Source organism: Mastomys coucha, unplaced genomic scaffold (genome assembly GCF_008632895.1).
Source record: "Mastomys coucha isolate ucsf_1 unplaced genomic scaffold, UCSF_Mcou_1 pScaffold14, whole genome shotgun sequence".
Lineage (NCBI taxonomy): Eukaryota > Metazoa > Chordata > Mammalia > Rodentia > Muridae > Mastomys > Mastomys coucha.
This window is the reverse complement of record NW_022196896.1, coordinates 98,462,004-98,485,505: the sequence shown is the minus strand read 5'-3', so window position 1 is coordinate 98,485,505 and position 23,502 is coordinate 98,462,004. Positions and strand designations below refer to the sequence as shown.

Below are 23,502 nucleotides of genomic sequence, written 5' to 3'. Positions count from 1 at the left end.
GAAGACAAGGATGAAGATTGACTCTGAGGTAGAGAAAATCAGTTGGTGGGTTCATCTGCCTTAGGCTGGGAGCTGAAGGGTCCTTCTCAGTTGCACTTCCTACAAGTCATGACATGCCAGCAAATTACCCAGAAGCACCATGAGGAGAACTGTCTTTTTATTTTTTTGTGGAGATGTATGCGCCTGTGGGTGGATCACATGTGTATGAAGGTTTGCACATACGCGCACATATAGGTGTACGTGGGCACACCACACAGATCTGGGAGGGGCTGTCAGAAGACAAATCTGTGTGTTGTCCTCAGATGCTTTCCCACCCTCATTTGAGACAAGGTCTGTCACGGTCCTGGAACTTTGCCAGGTAGGTTAGATGAGCTTGTCAGCAAGTAGCAGGGATCTACCTCCATACACCCCTCATCTCACTATTTCCAAAACTATAGACATGCTACCACACCTGGCTTTTCACAGGGAGTCCAGGAATCAGAACTTAGTTCCCCACACTTGTAAAGCAAGCTTTTCTGCTAACCAAGGCATCTCTCTGGCCCCTACCTCTTTCTTCTTCTATAAGCCTATTCTAGTATCTAATCCAGTTCTTTGAAAAGTATGTGTAGGCTGGCGTTCCACACAGGCCCAGTGGTTTGGGGAGTAGGAAATAGAACTCTGTTTCAAATCCCCACACTTGCTTCTCCATGCGCTTCTGGGTTGTTGTTATTGTTATTCATTCCAGGTAATATTTTGTTTGAAAGGCTTAAGTGTTTTAGGATAAAGTTAGAACCCACTTCTTTAGTTCCTACTTCTCCTACCGAATGCTCGAGTGGATGTTCCGCCTCTTGTTTACCGTGGCTCATGGAGGGCTGGGTCCTTTTTCTTTCAACAGATGGTTATGGCTATTGATGGCAAAGATACTTAGTCCATGCAAATGAGGAGGTGGAAACATCCCTGGTTATCCTGAGTGCAATCAAAGCATGCTTGAACAGTGGCCATACATCCTCATCTGGAACTTTCATATCCCCAGGATATGGAGCATTGTGCTACTGAAAGTAGCAAATGTTCTTCTCGACACTGCTGTGCTACTTCAAATATGCCACTCTGCTCTGTTTGACAGGAAAACACCTACTACTTATAATTTGGCTGAGACAATGGCGATGTGGATTTCCTTGGGGTCATGTGATATTAGAAATTGAAAAGATAACCCGGAGAATATCATACCGATCTCTCACAGAAGCCATGGGCCAGTAATGCCAGACCTTGTGTGTTTATCTAACCCAGTGTAGTTTGTCTGGCTGTGCTAATTCAACATATCAACCTGGGAGACAAAGATTACTTTTCTTATTTTTCAGATTGTGAAATATTGAAAGGTGCGTCTTAGGAGAACTCAGTAGCAGCATAAGAACTATAGTTCAGTGCTTTCCCAGGACAGGCAGACTGACCCTAGAGAATTCTGGGAAGGGAAATAAAACAGAGAGTGCCATGTGGCCTAGGCATGGAGCAGGAGGTGATGGGCAGCAGTTGGGGGTCATAAGTAGACTCCTGTGTTGGCCGTGATGCTGGCCAACATTGACGCTGGTGGTTATAAGGGTGAAATTCTACATCAGTTGCTCTTGCTCTGCAGTACTGTCTGCAGCCGTACAGGTAACGATGGGTGTGGAAAATATAGGGGCTTTCTGCAGGGAGAATCAGGTGGAAGCTGTAATAGTCACCAAGGATGTTTTTATTTTAGGTCTCAACTAGTCACTCAGCCTTACTAGAAAGCAAACTTGGCATCAGTCTAAGGAGTGTGAGATGGAAACTCAGGCTTTCTTCTGCTGGAGAATCCTCAGCATGTCCCTCTTCTGCATGCTTCTGGATCCAGGCTCATCCCTTGGCTTCAAAAGCAAGCGAGATCCACAGTGTCATTGCAGGATCAACCCGAGCATGGTTTTTGGAGCCCCTGGAAATGTGGGTTGGGAAAAATGTTGAATAGAAGATTCCATATCCAAGGTCCAAGCTCCATGTGTTAAGCAATGCATCACCTGCTATATATATATATGGCCAGAAAGAAAATAAGTCCTACACAGTGCTGGCTCAAAGGTGCTAAGGCCAGGGGCAAACCATATGCTGCTGTAAGCTTCTGGATTTTCTGTTTGTCAGGCACCAAGACAATTTATTCCCTAAAACTGCCAAATAGCTGTGGATAGTAAAGAATGTATATAAGCATTAAATGGGTAGTTCTCTATGTCTAGGTCTTGTTTTTACTTTTCTATTGGAGCAATATGGTGAGTTACAGTTCAGGATGGTGGGGGAGTGGGGGAGGGGACTCTGCAGAGAAATTCCACTGAAAGTCAAGAGCAAACACCATCTATTTACTGTTTGTGAAACCAAGTCTGTCTCATTAATAGCTGGATCCATCCAGTTGGCTTTTAGGAGCATCGGTTGTCACTGAGAAAACTGAGAGTACTAATTCAAAGAAGGGTCTTTAGTTCTCATGAAAGGATTTTGCCAAGCTCTCTAGGTTCCCCATCAGATGCAGTTAGTTGATCTCCAGGGTTGAGGTCAATGACTTTGAATGTGAGCATATTGATGGGTAATGCAGTTCCTAATACAAACGGTTCCAGAAGACAATGCATTTCTTGGGTTACAGGTCTTAATCTCGGAGACCAATGCATACGACTATAAAAATCAAATGTAAGTTAATGAGAACACAAACCACCAAATCCCTAGAAAGAAGCAATTCTTTCGATGATCAGAGGGGTGAGTACTGTGGTCATATTTCACAGGTTGGTAAAGCTCAGATCAACTGTACTCTCAGCCACACAGCTAAGCTCACAGTGGAGTTGAGAATGGGATCAAGAACCTCTGGCTCTAATTCCAGGGCATTTTCTATAGCCTATATTATCTCTGGTTGCTCTATATGAAATTATATGTACCATTTAGGGATGACCCCTATCCTGGCAATATTATAACATAGAAGACACCCAGGGGGGCAGAAATGAACCCAGTCATAACCAGCAGCAACAATCAGAAGTTCGCTGGGCCCCATCTGTTTCAGTCTTGTGTTTGAAATCCAAGCCATCAGCCATGGTTGCACCTTTTAAAAAGTCAGTGCTGTTTTTATGCCAATGGAGAAAGAGGCCTTTAGAAATTAGGATGGAATTTGGATAGCCTATCTGCCTATGGTATCCTCTGTCAAAGGGCATTTTAGGTTAAGCAAATCTAATTCTACTGATGAACATGGACTTGGTAAATCTATTCATTTATACATGAGCATTATGGAAAGGGCATTGAGCCCACACTCAAGCATGAGAGGCACCAGTTCTAGTGGATCTTATATCCCCTGGAGGGAAGTGACCACCAATGCTCAGCAAGCAAAGCTTGGACTGTAGTCTGAATTCAGACGTGAGTCCTAGGAAGAGGAACCAAGTCAGAGGGCTTTGGGATGGCTGAATCCATTTCTCCAACAGCATTTACTGGCTGCCTTGTGCTTCCCCCTGGCACCCCCCAAACCAAGAGACATTAGAAAAGAGATGAGTGAGACATATCTGTCCAAGAACTTAGTCTACAAGCACATAATAACTCACTATGGAGAGGGTTTCTACTGGAGGCAGAGAGGAAGACAGAAGAGAACAGAGAGCAATGAGTTCTCTTGGAAGATCCCAAAAGACTTGCTGAAGGAACACTACCTTAAGTTAGTTTCAAAAGAGATATCAAAGTTTGTCCAAAAGAGGGAGAAAAACATTCTAGGTAGAGGGGACTTGTGTGTGGAAACACAGAAGAGAAAAGAAGGCATGCTTGGGAAGCTGTGTGGGTTTATATGGTTCAAAGGCAAAGAACCAGGACAGAAGGTTAACGATGAGAGATGAATTTGGGGAAGATGGCAGAAGCCAAATCCCACGGGGCCATAAATCATGTGCTAAGAACTCCAACATTGCTTTGCTAGGGATGTGGAAGCAATGACAGAAGTTTACATAGGAAAGTCTAATTAGACACGGATTGTTTTTCAAACCTGTAAATCCAACAACTATGGGAAGGCTAGGTCAGAGCTGGATGACTGGAAGTAGGAGGGACCAGCTGAAAAATAATTATCTAAGCAGGAAACAGAGAAGCAACCCAGAGACAGTGGGCAAGAGTGAAGGTAAAGGGTGACCTTGAGATCTACATAGCCCATGGAACAGATGGAAAGAGGCAGGGGATCCAAGGATGTACTTTGACAATGATAACCAAACAAAAAGACACTCTGATCTTAAAATCCAGGAGGAGGAGGGGCAAAGGCTTTCCCTAAACCAAGAGTTTGCAGTCAGGAGAAGCAAGTCGTCATAGATAGCAGAGATGAGAAGGCAACTCCAAGAGACTAACTATGGAGCAGAGACTGAAGGAAGGACACTCCAGCCTGATATAGCTGTCTCCTGAGAGACTCTGACAGTACCTGACTCATACAGAAGTAGAGGCTCACAGCTATCCATTGAACTGAGTATAGGGTCCCCAATGAAGAAGCTAGAGAAAGGACCCAAGGAGCTGAAGGGTTTGCAGCCCTTTAGGATGAACAACAATATGAACTAACTAGTACCCTCAGAGCTCCCAGGGACTAAACCACCAACCAAAGAGTACACATGGTGGGACCAATGGCTCCAGCAGCATATGTATAGTAGAGGATGGCCAAGTCGGTCATCAATGGGAGGACAGGCCTTTGGTCCTGTGAAGGTTCTGTGCCCCAGTGTAGGGGAATGCCAGGGCCAGGAAGCAGGAGAGGGTGGGGTGGCGAGCAGGGGGAGCAGGGAGGCAACAAGGGTTTGTTCTTGTTGTTTTTTTGTTTTGTTTTGTTTTGTTGGAGGGGAAACTGGGAAAGGAGATATTGTAGGACATGTAAATAAAGAAAATATATAATAAAAAAAAAGAGAGAGAGAAGACAACTCCAGGGAAGGTTGATTGGAGCCTGGGGGTGGGGCTTAAGGGGGGAAAGGCTTTCATAGCAGGTAGTTCTCTCCTGTGAGATAGGAGAAGATGTTGGGGGCTTTGGGCCAGTCTTGGAAGTGTTGGTGGTTGGTGGAGATGGTAAGAGAAAGTAAAAGCTTTAGTCCATGCATGGGAGTCTTTTGAAAGTTGGGTCAGATTTGAAGCAGGCAGGGTTGGAAATCCATGGAAAGAACTGAAGCCATGGGTTTGATGAGTTAACGTAGCAGGGATGTTCAGAGGAGAGGTGGCTTAAGGTTGTAGAACAGGTTACAGTAACGTTTAAGAGATTGATGAAGACTGAAAGGGGAGAACAGGAGAAACTGAGTCTTAGATGTCAGAATGGTGGGGTCAGGACTGACAGGCGTGACAAGGTGGAATTGGTCTAGAGCCCACAGCCACATCTCACCCAATGTTTTTCTAAGTTTGTGTCCTTAAGTGAGCTGTATAATCTCTCTCTGCTTCCCATTACTCCTCTTTGTGAAGCTATCTAATGGTCGCATCACTGGAGGTCTGTTGGGGAATGAGATGGTGCATGGAGATGGGAGGTCCTCAGAAATATCAGTGGCCGGGATAGGAAGTACTCAATCAGAGTATAGTCCCCTTTAAATGAGCAAAGGTTTTTTAGCTGTTGCCACAATCTCAATTCCGTCTCAGCCAAGACATAGATGGAGCCTGAACCTGGCTTCCTGGCATGGTCTGCTTTTATTTGCAGCAGAATCTTTTCTTGAAGGCTCTTGGTTCCCTCACATACTCACCTCCCTTCATCAAGATCCACCTCCTCCTCTTCTGTCATCTCTAATGATGCTATTGTCTGTAGCTGAAGTTGACAGACAAGCAAATGGGGCATTCTCTGCTCCAGTGGGTGACATTATTAGGACTTAACAAGGGAAAATTAATTAAGGGTGTTGGCACCAAAAATAATTTTTAATCACTCCACAGACCTAAGAGATTGACCATCAAAAAGTCAACACTGCAAACTGAGGCTGTCATCCTTGTCATGTCTGTTTACATTTGTCACTTCTGAGTGGAGTAGAAAAAGAAGAAGAATGCTTTTGAGATTATGTCTGAACCTTAAAACAATGATAGAGTGCTTTTTCAATGGTAGAGCAATTGTTAAAAGTATAGAAACAACTGTTGTCATAGTTTCTTCTCTGTGTGGTCCTTTGAGGTCCTGTCTTGTGATGTCTAGATATCTTGCTCCTGTTCTTAAAAAGTACAAAGATTTAACTGGGAATAGGAAAAGAGGGAAATGATTATGAAACATTTGTAATTTTGAATCTAATTTTAGGGGCAGTGAGATAGCTTAGTGGATAAAGGCACACTGGGATCCACATGGTGGAAGGAGAGAACTGACTCCTACAAGTTGTCCACATACACACACACACACACACACACACACATACACACACACACAAATATATGAATTAAGTCTTAATTTTAATTCAGACTGACTTATTCTGGATAGAAATGACTCCACCTGTTGAGCTGTTAATCTACTGCTTAGGAAACTGGACAGAGAGCAGAGATAGCCTGGCCTGATAGAGCCTAGGAAACCAGATTAGTTCCCTAACAACCTTTATGGCCTTGGGCATACATCCTCTTTATAAATGATTTCCTCATCTATGGGATGAGAGTGCTGAACCTGATAATCTCTGAGATCCTCCTAGCCTAGGATTTAGAAGTTACTTACATGGTAAGCTGATAGTAGAGTCCTCAAAGGTCAACAACTGTAGCTATAAGGAATCCCCACCAATCTTGGGTTGGGTGTGAGAGGTATCAACCTCACACATTAATAAGAGGGTGCTTGGTCTATACTCTCTTATCTCCAAGTAGTTTGTCTGGTTTCTGCACAAATGTTGACTTGGATCTTACCACCCAAAGCTTCCTGTACACAGTCATCTCTCTCCACGGTAAGGCTGCTGGATGCATTGAGAGCAAGGGTGATGGATTCAGAAGAAAATTTGCCAAGCGAGCACCACCCACTCCACAGGATACCCCACAAAGAGGCACTTCACTCTTCCAGATGTACCCACAAAGCCCAAAGTATTTTAGGAACACCTCTTTGGGACTGTTCTCAATGTCAGACAGCTTCAGGAATGATGTGTCTGTCTATTGGTACGCTTGTGATGAAGAACAGACCCAACGAAATCAATAACATAGGTGCTCAAACCAGCTAATACACTTGGGGGAATGCCTTGTCACATGCCATCAAGACACAAACTGCTCTTCTCTGAAGGTGTTAGGGAAATCCAGCAACCTTCTGCATCCAACCATCGGTGGTTTAAGCCAGCAAGGTTCCAGAGCACTGGGAGGTTCTCCTCCACACAACAACCCAGGACCCAGGCTCCTTCCACTCTGTAGCTGCATCGTCTTTAGGCTTTTGAGCCTTTTCTTTCTAGTAGAAAATTGACCATGAATGAGGCAGGCCCTCCTCTTATACTTTTCATTCAATGTCTATTTCTTAAACGTTGGCCTGACTCTATTCACATCCACACCAGGGATCTGGCCCCTCATCGTCCATAAAGGGAAAAGGAAATGCCATTCTTTCCCAGTGTCAACTGTATACGGAGGGAGGACCATGGTGGGATTACAGCCATGTCTATCGCTGTAAACCTACCCCACTGAGGGAAACACTCTGAGCCATGATAGTCTGATGGAAGAAAAACACCCGAGTCCCCAAATATTATGTTAAAGTCTCAAAGATGTTAAAAGCCTAAATTCTCCATGGATACAGAATATGTCAGTTATTTTTGCATTACTATAACCAAAAATGCCTGACAGAAACTACTTAAACCAGAGTCCTTTGTTTTGGCTTGGGATTTTCTCAGGCTGCAGTCCATTCTGGCAGGGAAGACACGGAGGTGGGAATGACCATCTACCAAGGTGGGAGCATGTGGTGGAGCGTTGTTCATTTCATATCACGGAAGACGGGAAGCAGAGAAAGCAGCCAGAAAACGGGGAAGCTACAATCTTCAAAGCCACCCCCCAGCGTGACCTACTTACGCCGCCAGGCCCCGCCTCCTAATGGCTCCACAGCCTTCAGAATAGCTCCGGAGTCAGGGGCCTGAGAGCCTGCGGGGGGGGGGGGGGGGGGGGCATTTCGGATTCGAACAATAACACGGAGTTTCGGTATGTCTGCCTACACAAACAACTTTTTAAATTTATAATAACATATGTGAAGCACAGCCTGGCTGTGCCCAAGAAGCATGAAGATGTCTCTCCAGAGAGTATGAGGTGGCTTTGCCAATCTGGCATCCCCAGCTGCACCAAAAATAGCTTTCTTTCTTTCTTTCTCTCTTTCTTTCTTTCTTTCTTTCTTTCTTTATTTATTTACTTATTTATTTAGATGAAATCATGTGATATTTATTTAATAATGATGATAAAATGATAACCAGCATTCATAATGCATTGTGTTCTAAGTACTGTGAAAAGAGCCTCATATACTGTAGGGCTGGTTTTCTTTACCCCCATGCAACTCCAATGCCATGGCTGCTATTACATTGCCCATCTTCCTGATGGGAAAACCAAGAATGAGAGATGACTTTCACAGGGTCTTTTATCTAGAATGCAATTCCGTGCTGGCCCCTGTTAAAACAATGTGTCACACATTAAAACATATATTGAGCAAGAAATCTTATTAGTAATACTAATAGAAATTATACATAAACATACACGATTAAAAAAAACAAACTAGTTACCTTGTCCATAGTTGTTTGAGAGGTGTGCACATGACCTGGAGGCATAGAAGAGGAAGGAGCATCCGCCACAAAGCTCTGCTCTGATTTAGATACACCCAGGCTGATGGCTCTGCCTCATAGACTAACTGCCTTTCCTCAGACAAAGGAAATTTCTTCCCTGAGCTCAGTTTCCTCTTCTACAAAATGGAGATTATAAGATGGCTTACCTCATACACATTTCTGCCATGAATAGCTCATTTTGCAAAGCCCTTTTTCGATGACAGGACATGGTAAAGCTTTCAAGAAACATTATCGTCACCATGGCTGTCACCATCATCATGACCTTTCATCATCACCTCTGAGAACTGATACCACCCAGTGTGGCTGAGGAATGCCAAGCCTCATGTTCACAAAGCAAGAGCTCTCAGCCTCACGAAGGAACCCTGCAGAAAAATCCCCAGCTGCAGAGATCCTTGCAGAAATGCACCCTTCAGTGAAAGCAGTGTACATTTGAGGCTCCACATTTTCTCTCTCCATCCAGTCCTATTGCACAAATATCACTTCATTCCCAGGCATCTCACCCCTATATAAAAGGCTTCTTACAGGTCTGTTTTGTCCTGGGTAAGCAGAGGGGCTGCAATGGTTCTGAATCAGAAGTCTCAAGACACATTCTGTACCTTGATGAAAAGCAACCAGTCCCATCGGGTGACTGCTAGGTGAGAGTTCCGGCACAAATCATATCAAAGGGGCATGCCCCCTCAGTGCCTAGGCACTGACAGAACAGTAAAATAAGGGAAACAGAAGGGAAACTGGCTTCCCATGGACCCTCATCAAACACGCTGGGCATCCTTCCTCCTTTGATTCTATTGTGGGATTGAGGCACCTGGGTTTACCCATCACCACTTCCCTGGGGAGGCCCCGAGCAGTGCATCTTGGCCACACTGTAGGAAACATGAAGATATGCCCTAGAAAATCCTGAGCAGGTAGAGGCCAATGGGATTTCTCCTAGAAGCAATCCTCTGAACAATAAGCTCTAAGGATCCTCTATGCCAGCTTTCCCAGAGCTAGGATTAAGAACATCTGCCACACATGGTTTACATGGATGTTCAGAATCCAAACTCAGTTCTTCACGTGTGTACATTAAGCACTTTATTAAATCCCTTTCTCTTTCTCCTCCTCGTCTTTTTTTTTTTTTTTTTTAATAATTAAAATGTAGCCAGGCAGTAGTGGCACATGCCTTTAATCCTAGCACTTAGGAGGCATAGAGAGGCAGATCTCTAAGTTCGAGGCCAATCTGGTCTCCAGAGTAAGTTCCAAGACAACCAGAGCTACACAGATAAACCCTGTCTCAGTTGGAGGTGGGGCGGGGATGAAGAATGAAATATAAAATGTACTGCATTCTGTGCGGTAGAGGGCATGGATCAGAACGGTGTCTAGGCAGTGCTGTTCATCATAACCCTCCACGGGCATCATCCAAATCACCTGAGGCTGCTTTGAGATGCAGGTTCTCAGGCCTGGCCTCAGACCTACTGACTCAGGCTTTCTGAGGATAGAGCCAGGAATCTGTGAGTTACTAAGCTTCCTGAAGATTCTGATGTACACCTAAGTCTGAACTTAGACTTCAGAGTTGTCAACAACTTTTATGTCATTTAAGCCAGAACACTAGTGAGAGATGAGAGTATGGGGGTGACTTCTGGGCCACTGAGGCAATGAGAGGTTTCCCTATAGACTTCCTGATCAACTTGGTTTGAGCTGTGATTGAACACATGGCAGGAAGCAGTATTGTGACCATGGTGGGGGCTCAGAGACACGGGGTGAGCACTCAGAAAAGGCAGCATCAGATTAAGTTGTGTCTCTCGCACAAGAAAAATCCAGTGGTCAGAATGCACCCAGGGAAGGTTGGGCTTTTTATTTATTTTTTTTTTTAGAGAACTCCTTGCGGTTGCTATGGCTATAGGGTGCGGAGGAGCTAAGCAAGGGTGGCTGCCTATTCGTGGTGGCCCTCTCCTTCCTCAAAGTCTAAGCAAAAGACCATTTCAGCTCAAGATAAAGATAAAGGGAGAGCGACAAAAGAGGTGTCTAACAACCTGCAGCGCCTATAACCCTGTGAGAAAGAGAAGGCCAAAAGCTGGAAACACTTTAGAGAGATGAAGCGTCCACACTTCTGAAACTGGATTTGTCACAAATACAGCCAAGATTTGGGTGCATTGCAAGCAATTGCTCAGTGGCTGTTAAACTGCTTAGAAAATCTTGGGAAAGGGTTTAGTTAAAATTTACTACATTCTTTAGTTCCATCCCTCCCTCTCTCCTTCCTTTCTTCTATTTCTTTTTTCCTTTCTGGCTTGTTTTTGAGACAGGGTCTCATGAAATCCAGGCTGGTTTCAAACTCTCTATGTAGCCAATGAATGCCTCACTAGCCATGTGCTGGGATTCCAGGCTTGTGCCACCATATTGGTTTATGCAGTACTGGGGATTAAACCCAGAGCCTGGCAAATATTGGCAAGCATTCTATTGATAGAGCTACATCCTCATCCCTTCCTTCTCCTATGCTCAGACTCTTCACCGACAGCCCTCTTTGTTCACCTAAGTTCTACTTAGTTCACAGCCATTTCCTACCCCTCATTCTTCTTGGCCGCCATGTTGACTGACTGTCATCGGCCCCAGCAGATGAGCCCAAACTCATCTTCCTTGTTTTTAAAGAATTCCTCCATGCAAGGAATCAATAAGTAATTTCTGAAGCAGAAGGCTGAGGGGAGTGGATGTGAATGAGGTAGTTTATGTTTTTCCAACTTTTCCCAAATAAGTGTTATCTAGAAAAACAGGTGCGCTCCTCCCCGCTCAGCCACCTATCCATTAAAGCAGTTTAATTACTGCCTGAACACTAGACAGGCAATTAAAAGGCAGTATTCAAATCAAAAATTTAAGACACCTTCTTCAATCAGAGGAAAACTGTCTGATCGAGTAGCTAATTAAAAATGGAGTGTAGATTCCAGCCAGGAAGTTGGGGGCCTCAAAAGCCCCCAGTTCTCTGTACCCAGGCCCGAGCTCCTCCTTAGCAAGACTCTGGTGCTCATGGTGCAGCGTTGACTGCAGAGGCTCAGTCGCAGCCTGTCATCTGGAGAAGGGCACAGAGCAGCATAGGCAAATGAGGCATGCTGGAGAAACAGATGAACAGATGACTTCAGTACCATGGGTGCATGGGTATGCATTTAATGGTAAGCAGAAGTAGTGGGAGTGGGCACCCTTGGGGGCAGAGGGGAAGTCTCTTTGTCCAGCACCCATCACACTAAGTAAGGGGGTTCACATGGGGTTCTTTAGGAAATTATGCTCCCTCTAAACCACTGGGACAATTTAGATGTTGGGGTTTCCTCGCAAAGCGATGGTGTTTACCCAGGGCTAGGAACCAATGTGTCTTTCAGTGAAGCCTTGAAGACACATAGAGAGAAACGCAATTTCAGGAGCTGCTGGATACTAGAAGAAGTGGCGGCGGGTGACTGCTCTTTTCTCTCAGTGTCTGCATATGCCTTTCAGGCTCTGCTTCCTCACCTGTAGAGGCATGATGCTCTGGGATCACAGCTGGTAGGATCCTGAACAGGAAAGGAGCAGAGTGGGAAGTCTGGGAGCTGAGTGACCTCAAGCAGCAGTGAGCATGAGCACAGAACAGAATCTCCGGGAGTCGGCTTCAGTGAGACAGCTCATTTTAATGGGGGAACAAAGGCTGTTTAAACATTTGAGAGATGAGGGTACATCATTGGCAGGGGCCCTTGCTAGAGGTGCCTCATTAGCATGAGGAGGCGCTTCCCGGACATGACCTTATAAGGGGAAAGGAAGTTTACCTGGGTTATATGTCATCCTGCAGTGGGGCAAAGGTGGGGGCACGGGGCTATGTACACCCAACATGCAGGCCCAGGGCAGGGCAGTAATAATCCTACTCCTGCTAATCTCAGGATGAGATTTCCTGAGTTTGGACATGCCTCAGCCCTACTCTTGCTCCAGGCCTGTTCCTTGTGGCTCCCTGTTTCCCTATCCCTGCATGCATTAAAGCAGAAAAGCTCTAAGGTGTTCCTATTCCAGACTTGTGCTGTGGTAAGGAGGCTAGGGTGACCAGTCCATGCTGCTTCTATGAGCTAGCTCTTGTTCTGAGGTTTCCATGGCTGCAAGGCAAATCCCACCTTGTAGTTCATAGCCAGCCATCTCCACCGTCACGGCTCAGCCTTCCAACCGTTTCATTCTTTAGACAATCATCCTTTTCTTGTCTTGCTCATTCCTTCTACTAGCCTCTCCATGGTGACCTCTGGACAACAGGTCAACATGAGTGATTTCTCTGGGTGCTTCTTTCATCAGAGCAGCTGGACTCTAAGATACTGCATCCCTGTAGCTGCCTCTATAGTGACTGTTCGTCCCTTCTCAAGCTGTGGACCAAGAAGTAGTGTCCACAGGCATCTCTGCCTACCGGTACATCCATGCTGCCTTTGCTCCTCCATCTTTCAGAAGCCTTCATCCTTTTAAGTGCATCCCTCTTTCTTTACCTTTCTCCTCAGTGCTTCTGGCTGCTGGCTGGCCTCACTGAGGAGTTTCTGCAGATCACTCACATATACCCTCCCACCATTCCCACACTCACCATCTTCCTACATCAATATACCATCTTCTTGGAGGTATCTTGGACTTGTATGTGGTTTGTGGTTTGTTCTCTCTCTCTCTCTCTCTCTCTCTCTCTCTCTCTCTCTCTCTCTCTCTCTCTCTCCCTCCCTCCCTCCCTCTCTCTCCTTCTCTCTCTCTCTCTTTCTCATGTGTGTTATTTTTTACCTTTTATTGAAAATGGATTTTTTTCTCACATAATGTATTCTGATTACCATTTCCCTCCCTCTACTCCTTCTAGTTCCTCCCCACGTCCCCTCCCATCTCCATACACCCATTTTCTGTCTCTCATTAGAAAACAAACAAAATATAATAAGATAAAACAAAAATATCATATCAGAGATGGACAAACAAACAGAAGGAAAATAGCCCAAGAGAAGACATGAGAATCAGAAATCCACTCATTTACACTCTCAGGAATCCCATAAAAACACTAAATTGAAAGCCATAATATAATGGAATCTCAACCTGTGGGTCATAACCCCGTTAGGGGTCAAAGGACCCTTTCACAGGGGTCACCTAAGACCATTGGAAAACAAATGTTTACATAACTTCATAACAGCAGCAAAATTACAGTTATGAAGTGGCAACAAAAGTAATTTTATCACTGGGGTCACCACAACACAAGGAACTAAAGAGACACACAGCATCAGGAAGGTTGAGAACCACTGCCATAATACACACACAGAGGACCTGGTACAGCCCTGTTCAGCCCTGTGCGTGCTGACATGTGAGTTCATGTGTGCAATCCTGATGATTGATTCAGGGGCCTGGTTTTCTTGGTGTCCTCCATCCCCTCTGGCTCTTACATTTCACTTTCTCCTCCATGGGGGTTCTCTAATCCCTGAGGGGAGGGATTTGATGGAGACATCCCATATAGAGCTGAGTGTTCCAAGGTCTCTCACTCTCTGCATGGCGTCTGGCTGTGCATCTCTGTATTTGTTCCCACCTGCTGCAGGATGGAGCTTCTCTGATGATGGCTGACAAGGGCACTGATTACATTTGTCTTTCTGGGTCTGCGATACCTCAGATGATTTTTTTTTCTAGTGTGTTTTGTTTTCTAATACAGTTGTACTCCAGCACTTATATTGACTTTATTTTTTTATCTTTTTCTTACAAGTGACTTCTTTTGTTTTATTTGGTTTACTAATTATCTACTAAGGCATTCCGTTAATTAAAAAAAAAAACACATAGCAATCTTATAGTATCTTATGAACTGTATTTCAGGATAGGAAAGGGGATGCTAAAACATACATGGGGGTTATATATGGAGCATTTAGTAACCATTTGGCTTGTAAGCATGAAGACCCTGAGTGGGTTCTGGGAATCCAAACATAGGTCATGCATGACAATCACTTTACTCACTGAATCATGTCCCCAGCCATGGTGAGAGACTTCTTGCAATACCATCACACAGAAAAACATAGGACAGGTGAAAACCAACTGTCAGTCAAGGCTCTTGGTAAGGCATGTAATCTGTTTGTAAGGAGTGTGTTCTCATGGCCTAATCACTGTGTAAAGAACCCAGTTTTTAATACTAACTCGTTAATAACATCCGAGTGTTAAAGAAGATGCATTTAAACAACAGTGTCACCTCTCTTTCCTAAAATTCTATCACCATCTGTCTTAATTCATTTTTGTTAGGGTTTCTATTGCTACAACAAAATTCCATGACTGAAAAGCAAGTTGAGAATGAAATGTTTATTCTGCTTACACTTACACATCACTGTTCATCACTGAAGGAAGTCAGTACAGAATTCAATCAGGAGAGGATCTTGGAGGTACGAGCTGATGCAGAAGTCATGGAGGAGTGCTATTTGCTGACTTGCTTCTCATGACTTGCTCAGCCTGATTTCTTATAGGACCCACCAGCACAGGGATGGCATCACCTACCATGGGCTGGGGGCCCTTTCCCATTGATCACTAATTCAGAAAATGCCTTACAGTTGGATCTCATAGAGGCATTTTCTCAACTGAGGCTCCTTCCTCTCTGATGACTCTAGCTTGTGTCAAGTTGACATACAAAACCAGTGAGTACACCATCTAAGATCTCAGCTTTATATATGATATTGCCATTTAGCCTACCAGTTGGATTTTTAGCAGACATCTTAAACTTACCATAACTAACATGTGACTGTTAATTCTTCATTAAGTTGAAGAATGGCCCCCAGAGACACACAGGGCCTCATCTTGAAACTGTTAGCCTTTTGTGATGGGACTTTGCAAATATGGTTAGTTTGAGCATGTTGAAGTGAGGAAATTATCCTGAGTTATTTGGGTGGTCCCTTCGTGTTATCACAAGAGGTCTTGTTAAGAGAGATTCGAAGAAAAGAATCTGATGACAGAAGATTAATAAATGTTACGGCAGAAGAAAGAGGGTGGGGTGATGTGAGAAAGGGAGAGACAATGGCCATTTCTAGAAGCTGAAAAAGGTAAGGAAATATTCTCTCTCCAAGGCTTCAGGAAGTGTAGACCACAATGATGTCTGTTCTTTGGCCAGGTAAGACCTATCCCAGACTGTAAGAGAGCATATTTGTACCACCGTACCTAGCACCCTCTGGACAGTCATTATGGCAGCTGTAGTGAACTAATAGCCACCATCACCATGCAGATCCACACGCCAGCCTTGGGACCATTGACGTCTCAGCAAATGGCACCCTCCTCATCCAGCTATGGCGCCAGAACCTTCAGAGCTGTCCAGATGTTTCTTGTTCCCACAGCTCACTTGTCAGCCCGTCTGTCAGCTCTATCTGCAGCATACATCCTGCCTCCAAAGACATCTCACTCACGGCACTGCGTTGTCTCCAGCACTGGTCACCATAGTTTCCAGCTTCAATTACTGCTTCACTTCCTGTTTAATTTTAGAATAATTCTATACTTGTCCCTTCCGGAGCACCAGTGAATTTTTTTGAAGAGGAAATCTTTCAATGCCATTCCTCCTTCTAAGTCCCCTCAGGGGCTTCTCTTTATACTGGATACAATGCAAGACATGATCATAACGGGGGCTCTGCCCACCTTGTCCTCCGCTTGCCATATCCACAGGCTTGCACGGTGCTAGGCATGCCAACCTCAGTTTCAACCTTGGCCATTCCATTCCCACCGCCCAGCTTATGCACTTGCATTTCCCACCAGGGACGAGTGCTCTTTCCAGATCTTTGCATTCAACTCTCCTTCTTACTTAAGCCTCAAGTTAAACTTGCCTCTTCCTATGAAACTTGCCTCTCTCTTCCCTCCTCCCAAAGCAAGACCCCAAATGCCTGCAGCTAAGGGCTGTTTAGTCCTATTTCATCTTCCTAGCATGTGCCCACACAGGAAAGGGGTCTGTCTGCTTTATTTTTACATCTTGTATATGTTTCTTCACTTAAATGTAAGCTCTCTGAAGGCAGGACTTCCTGTCTCAGGCTTCGCACACAGTAGGCCTACAATTGATATCCATTTGCCTTGTTGGCAGATGTGGTTTGTTTCCAATGGCTCCCACTGGATTTGGCCAATACAACTGCGAGAATGTTCAGCCTGCCACAGGATCTGTATTTCAGTAGCGTTGGCTGTGTGAAGAGCAGAGTTTCAGTTGTCATGCAGCAGGACCAGGATAGCCACAGGATTTCATTGTTGTTGCCTTTTAAAAGCACATGATTGATTCAACACCTGCTAAGCACAGGGCATCAGGAATATGTAATACAGGGAAGGAAAACTATTTATATTATGACATAATTGAAGAATTTGAATTGTGCCAAGAAGGGGGCAGGATGGAACTGAAGTAGGCGAAGGCATTTCATGCAGAGCCTGGCGACTTTGTGACCTTTTCCCTCTTGGTGACTCACTGAGTCTGAGAATCTAGTGGTGCTCTGGAGTCATGTGGCTCAGAGCCGGAAGGTAGAATTAGAATAAAAGCAACACAGTAAGACCTCAGCTCCTCCCAGTGTCCGTGTCTGTGTAAGTTAAGGAGGTGGTGGCATTCCCCCGTTGTGGCCTTCTTTGCTTATAGTCCTTGTCTTCTCTTCCTACTAGGCCTCATCATCCACGAAGGGCCCTCGGTTTATCGCATCTTTAAACGCTGGCAGGCTGTAAACCAGCAGTGGAAAGTGCTGAACTATGACAAGACAAAAGACTTAGAGGATCAAAAATCAGGAGGCAGGACAAACCTACAGACTTCCTCATCTGCCCAAGCCAATATACCCTCCACGGAAGAGGAGGCAGCCAGCCCGCCAGCCCGTGAAGAGGGCCCCACCAGGGCTGCCAGCCACCCCTCAGGCCCTGTGTCCCAACACCACTGTGCTTATACCATCCTACACATCCTGAGTCACTTGAGACCTCATGACCAGCGGAACACACAGGGCAGCAGCCGAGAGCTCGTCATGAGAGTCACCACGGTGTGAAAGGAGGCCTGGGAGGAAGGTTGAGACCACAGGAAAGAGTCTGGGCCAGGAAGGGCCCAGGGAGCAGGAATGGGAGGCAGAAATCCAGCCGTGGGTGGTGGGCCTCAAGGAGAGCTGTGGGGAGACTGCCTGAGGGAGAGCGCTTATGATTTCCAGTCCATTGGTTCCACAGCAAGGGAAAAAACAACTCAAACTCCACAACAATGGGTGGGACAAATGGAATCTGCCCTAAGAAAATAACCCCTCTCGGAGAGCCACAAGTAGCAAGACAGCCAGAAAGGGGTGGGCAGAAAATGGTGGCTGGTACCTGGAGTACCCGATGTGCCTGAGACCAGGCAGCAAAGAGAGAAAGCAAAGGCCACCTAGGGGAGAGCTTTTGTAATCTGCACCTCTCTCTCAGCCTTGGGTTTATGATTTATTCCTCCCTGGGTGCTGCTGCTTCCTAGCCCTCGGTACCCACGAGAGAGAGAGAGAGAGAGAGAGAGAGAGAGAGAGAGAGAGAGAGAGAGAGAGAGAGAGAGAAAGAGAGAGAGAGAGAGAGAGAGAGAGAGAGAGAGAGGAGAATGGGGCCCTGTGAGCTGGTGGCCCTACCATGTTTGTTGGGAGCCTCTATACTCTGCAAAATTCCAGTGACTCAAATGGCTTTACGGATCCCCTGGAGACATTCAGAAAGGGAGTTGTTGGTATGCCTGGCCAGAGAGATGGGGCTGGGTCCCCGAGAAAGAACTTTCCTAGCTGTAACTACAAGTGTCTCGAGTGTCTTGTGTATTCAAAGAAGGCTGAGGTTTAGAGATGGAGATCTTTCTGTTTCCTTGTTTATTTTACGGTGATTTGGCTCAGAGATGTTTACAGGATGGGGGACTCACATACATACGTACATGTGTGTGTGTGTGTGTGTGTGTGTGTGTGTGTGTGTGTGTAGGGAAGCACAGACTTCTCAAGCACACTTCTGCTGCTGTGGCATCAGCCTTCAAAGCTGTCAGGCCAGGGATGATTTTCCTCACTACTGAGCCCCATCTATAACCAGAATAATGCAGTGTCATGTCCTTTTGACCTTGGCATTCTCATAGGGCAGGCACACATGCACGCATGCAAATGTATGCATGTGTGCATGTGTGTGCATGCCTTCGAGAACACACACACATACACACACACACACACGCACACACATACATGCACACACATGCACGCACATACCTGGGTCTGCTGCAGTGTAGGGTGACATTGGCCTGTATATCTCCAGGAAGGCATGAACACCTAAGTATTCCTTGCTGCTTGGTACCGGTCCCCTCTCTGAAGAGGCAGTTTGCTTCGTGCTCTGGGCTATGTGCTCCTGGTCCTTCTTGTGCAGCCAGGCACACCAGGGAGCTAGTCAGGGAGCCCACCGGTGTGTTCCAGGACCCTGCCAGGGAAGGCCACTGGGTGGTCACCTGCAGAGTTTCTTCCTGTCATTGCACAATGGACATGTCATCCTTGGGTATTAAATGGACACTGTCAAGTACTTTTTTAAACTAGTTTTTAGGGTTTTTTTTTAAAAACTCTCTGTTGTTTGTAATATTCTCTTAAAAGCTTGGAAATAAAATTTCTTTCCCTAGCACTTGTCTCTCTTTCTCCTTTTCCTCCAGTGAGAGCCACTTTTGTTTCTCTGCTCTGCATATTTTCGTTTTTCTTTCTCTGTTTTGTATGTTTTCTTTTTTTTGTTGTTGTTTTTTGTTTGTTTGTTTTTTGTTTTATCGAGACAGGGTTTCTCTGTGTAGCCCTGGCTGTCCTGGAACTCACTCTGTAGACCAGGCTGGCCTAGAACTCAGAAATCTGCCTGCCTCTGCCTCCCAAGTGTTGGGATTAATTAAAGGCGTGCGTCACCACTGTCTGGCTTCTGTCTGTTTTCTTAGCAAGAGTTCAAAGTGTTTTTATTTTGTCTTTGAGAGAACAGCGGCTAGGGCAGACAGGTATGCTGCCGTCAACATGCATCCATGTGTGTATGCATACGTATGTACACATGATGCATGTATGTACAGGGAATGTGTATGTGTGTGACTGAATCAAAACATTGAGATTCTTGGCTCTTTTTTTGGCTTCTTGTTTTTGTTTTTGTTTGTTTGCTTGTTGTTGTTGTTGGCTTTTTGAGACAAGGTTTCTCTGTGTAGTCCTGGCTGTCCTGGAACTCACTCTGTAGACCAGGCTGGCCTTGAACTCAGAAATCTGCCTGCCTCTGCCTCCCAAGTGCTGGGATTAAAAGTATGTGCCACCACTGCCCAGCTTTTTTTTTTTTTTTTTTTTTTTTTTTTTTTTTTTTTTTGGCTTCTTCACAAATGGATTCCATCAGGTCAAAGCAGGAACAACTCTCAACCCTTCCCAGGGTACAGCCCAAGACTTCTACAAGTATCAGTGCTAGAATGATCTCTGGTGAGCTCCACCCACTGGGTCCATTTCAAAGATGTTGAGAGAATCTGGGGAGGGAGGTATGGGTCCAGGTTTCCTTGAATGCTTTCCTTTGGGGATCAGAGAACAACACCCAAATCAGGCGTCCCAGAGAAAGTGTGGGCAGAGCTAACAAAGATTGCTCTGGTCTTCACCCTGACCTGTCCCTCCTTCTTTATGATTCACGGACAGTCGAACAGTATCATAGGTAGGACATGCATCATGCGTTATTAGATTGTAGTTGGATGAGTAGCTGCTGGCAGGAGGACCCTGGCTGGGGGAGTACTTTGCAAAGATTACTTCCCAAAGAGTCTTACAATCCAGAGGGCTTAGAAAACACACACTGAACAATTTAAAACAAAACAAAACCCCGAACTACAAATAAGCTGCCTGGCTAAGGGCTGGAGGGGCTGCATCTCGGTTGGTAAGGTTGCTTGCCTAGATGCCCAAACCCTCGGTTCAATGCCCAGCACTGCATCAACCACATAGCACCACATGCTTGCATTCCCAGCACTCAGGAAAGAGAGGAGGAAGGATCGGGAGCTCAAACTACGAGTTCAAGGCCTGCATGGGATACGTGGGACACTAAAGAGAACAAACAAAAATTTAAAACAATATGATCTAACCAGTACCCCCAGAGCTCCCAGAGACTAAACAACCAACCAAAGAGTACACATGGTGGGACCCATGGCTCCAGCTGCATAGGTAGCAGAGGATGGCCTTGTCGGTCATCAATGGGAGGAGAGGCCCTTGGTCCTGTGAAGGCTCTATGCCCCAGTGTAGGGGAATGCCAGGGCCAGGAAGAGGGAGAGGGTGGAGTGGCAAGCATGGGGAGGGGGGAAAGGGATAGGGGTTCTTTTTTCAGAGGGGAAACCAGGAAAGGGAAGAACATTTGAAATGTAAATAAAGAAAATATCTAATAAAAAAAAAAGTAAAAAAAAAAATCAAAAACAAATAGAATAAGGATGTAGGTTCTCAGTGTGGTCTAGAATAGGTCATTTGCCTAAAACATTCATGGAAACTCTTCGTTATGTGGATTATCTTCTTTCAAAACAGCGTTCAAATGTAGTGGACTCTGCACGTCATCAGAGCCATGGTGACTACTGTGTTCTTTCTCTGGTGATTTGTAGGTCACTTTAGTATCTATTGGTTACTGCCGGACTTAAGAATCATCATTCTGAATGTGTTGTACTGAAAAGATGCAACAGATGCGACATGCTCATAGGAGGCTGGACTTCATCGTGTCTTGGTGCTACAAGCCTTGACTTGTCTTGCTGATTGCTATACACTCAGAGCCTACAGCAGGGCCTGGCACTTTGTGATGTTTTAGTAGATTCATCTGAATGCGTAAGATGCTGCTGGGGAAGGTACATGTACTCACTCCTTCAGTACCTGGGTGGCATGCCCCCTCTTCTTTCAACAGATACTCTGCCTGCCAGGCCAATCACCAGGTAGAAAGGAAAAGTCAGATTTGACTTTGCCCAAAAGGATGGTAAATTCCTTGTGCCTCAGGGTGTGGAACTTAGGGGTACCATGAATGAGACAAGACACCGCCTAACATCTGAAGTTCTTACCATACCCAGGGCAGTGAATTAAATGTCTGACATTCACCAATCAGTATTACAACAACCCGATCAAGTAGATGTCGTCGTTACTTTCATTCTACAGTTTCGGGCACTGGGGCACAGAGAAGTGACCTGCCCAAAGACACTTAGGGAGTCTGGCTAAAACGGTACCCACTCCATTGTGCTTCCTCTGTACAGTCAGCAGCACCGGAAGAGAAACCCGCACCTGGTGGATGCCGAGAGGCCTCCACGGTAGACGTATGTAAGGGAAATTTTGCAAGTTATGGAACTTGAGGCTCAATAAAAATAAACTGTTCCTCTTTTCTATGGGGGGAAATGAAGAGTTTATTTAGAAATAAGTTCCTGAGGCAAGTAGCGATCCGAGGGGCATCCAAGCGGCAGCGCGGGCATGCTCCTCTTGGGAACTGACCGACATGGAGAGGGAGGACCCAGATCTGCACTTCTCTCGATTGCTGTGGCCAGCCGTCCCTTCTTGCCATGTCCCATAGCAGGCATCGTGCCGAGGCCCGGCCGCTGCAGCGCGAGGACAGCGGGACCTTCAGTTTGGGAAAGATGATAACAGCTAAGCCTGGGAAAACACCGATTCAGGTATGGCATGAATACGGCATGAAGACCAAGAACACTCCAGTGTATGAATGTGAACGATCCAATGTGCAAGTACACGTGCCCACTTTCACCTTCAGAGTAACCTTTGGTGACATAACTTGCACAGGTGAAGATACGAGTAGGAAGCTGGCGAAGCACAGAGCTGCAGAGGCCGCCATAAACATTTTGAAAGCCAATGCAAGTATTTGCTTTGCAGTTCCTGACCCCTTAATGCCTGATCCATCCAAACAGCCAAAGAACCAGCTGAATCCAATTGGCTCATTACAGGAATTAGCAATTCACCATGGCTGGCGACTTCCTGAATATACCCTTTCCCAGGAAGGAGGACCCGCTCATAAGAGAGAATATACCACAATTTGCAGGCTCGAGTCATTCATGGAAACTGGGAAGGGGGCATCAAAAAAACAAGCCAAGAGAAATGCTGCTGAGAAATTTCTCACCAAGTTTAGTAATATTTCTCCAGAGAACCACATTTCTCTAACGAACGTGGTCGGACACTCCCTACGGTGTACTTGGCACTTCTTGAGGAATTCCCCTGGTGAAAAGATCAACCTCCTGAAAAGGAGCCTCCTCAGTCTCCCGAACACAGACTACATCCAGCTGCTTAGTGAGATTGCCAGCGAGCAAGGCTTTAACATAACATATTTGGATATAGGTTAATTGTGGATGGATGGCCAAGCCTCAGTTGGATGTACCAGAACCCCAGATTTTGACCCAAAATCCTGATAATAATGACAGTGAACATTTGACCTACAACCTCAGTAACAACCACCCTAGGAAACCATCTAAACCCTCTGCCGCAATCATCCATAATGGCTAACCACTATCTCGGCTGCTACATGCAGTTTCCTGCTCCTCTTCCAACTAAGGATCGACAGGGAAAGTCAATTTTTCTCCTCAAACCAAACATATTTGCATACCTTGCCTTTAGTTAGTTTGCTTCAGTTTCTACCAAGGGGAGAGAAGGATATTGTTTTTTTCTGTAATAGACATTTTCACCAATGGTCTCTGTTCTCATTTGAGGGCCTTCCCTTGTCTCCACTTGATTTCACTACTCATCCAGTGATGTTGCCAATAGTGGTTGGTAAAAGTTGACACACATTTTGCATGAATTGTGTATTTTTCATTGATTTTTGTGAGAAACAAATTCAGCACTTAATTGTTCATTATGTCTGCACTTTTTTGTTTTGTTTTTTAGATAGTCTCACTTTTTAGCCCTGGCTGGCCTGGAAATAACTATGTAGACCAGGCTGGCCTCAAACTCAGAGAGAT

The 23,502-nt window shown here is 45.4% G+C and overlaps 1 protein-coding gene and 1 pseudogene across 2 annotated transcripts in view; both read left to right on the top strand.

Moving 5' to 3' along the window:
- Marchf4 (membrane associated ring-CH-type finger 4) overlaps nucleotides 1–19,214 on the top strand; it is a 112,982-nt gene extending 93,768 nt beyond the window's left edge. The window contains exon 4 of the mRNA XM_031367896.1: nucleotides 17,250–19,214. Within this exon, the coding sequence (XP_031223756.1) occupies nucleotides 17,250–17,617 (368 nt within the window). The 3' untranslated portion in view covers nucleotides 17,618–19,214. The remainder of the gene's footprint in view (nucleotides 1–17,249) is intronic.
- Nucleotides 19,215–21,081: 1,867 nt separating this feature from the next.
- Nucleotides 21,082–22,994, top strand: LOC116089218 (annotated as a pseudogene). The gene has a single exon (XR_004118217.1). The product of XR_004118217.1 is annotated as an interferon-inducible double-stranded RNA-dependent protein kinase activator A pseudogene (transcript).
- The last annotated feature ends 508 nt before the right edge of the window (nucleotides 22,995–23,502 follow it).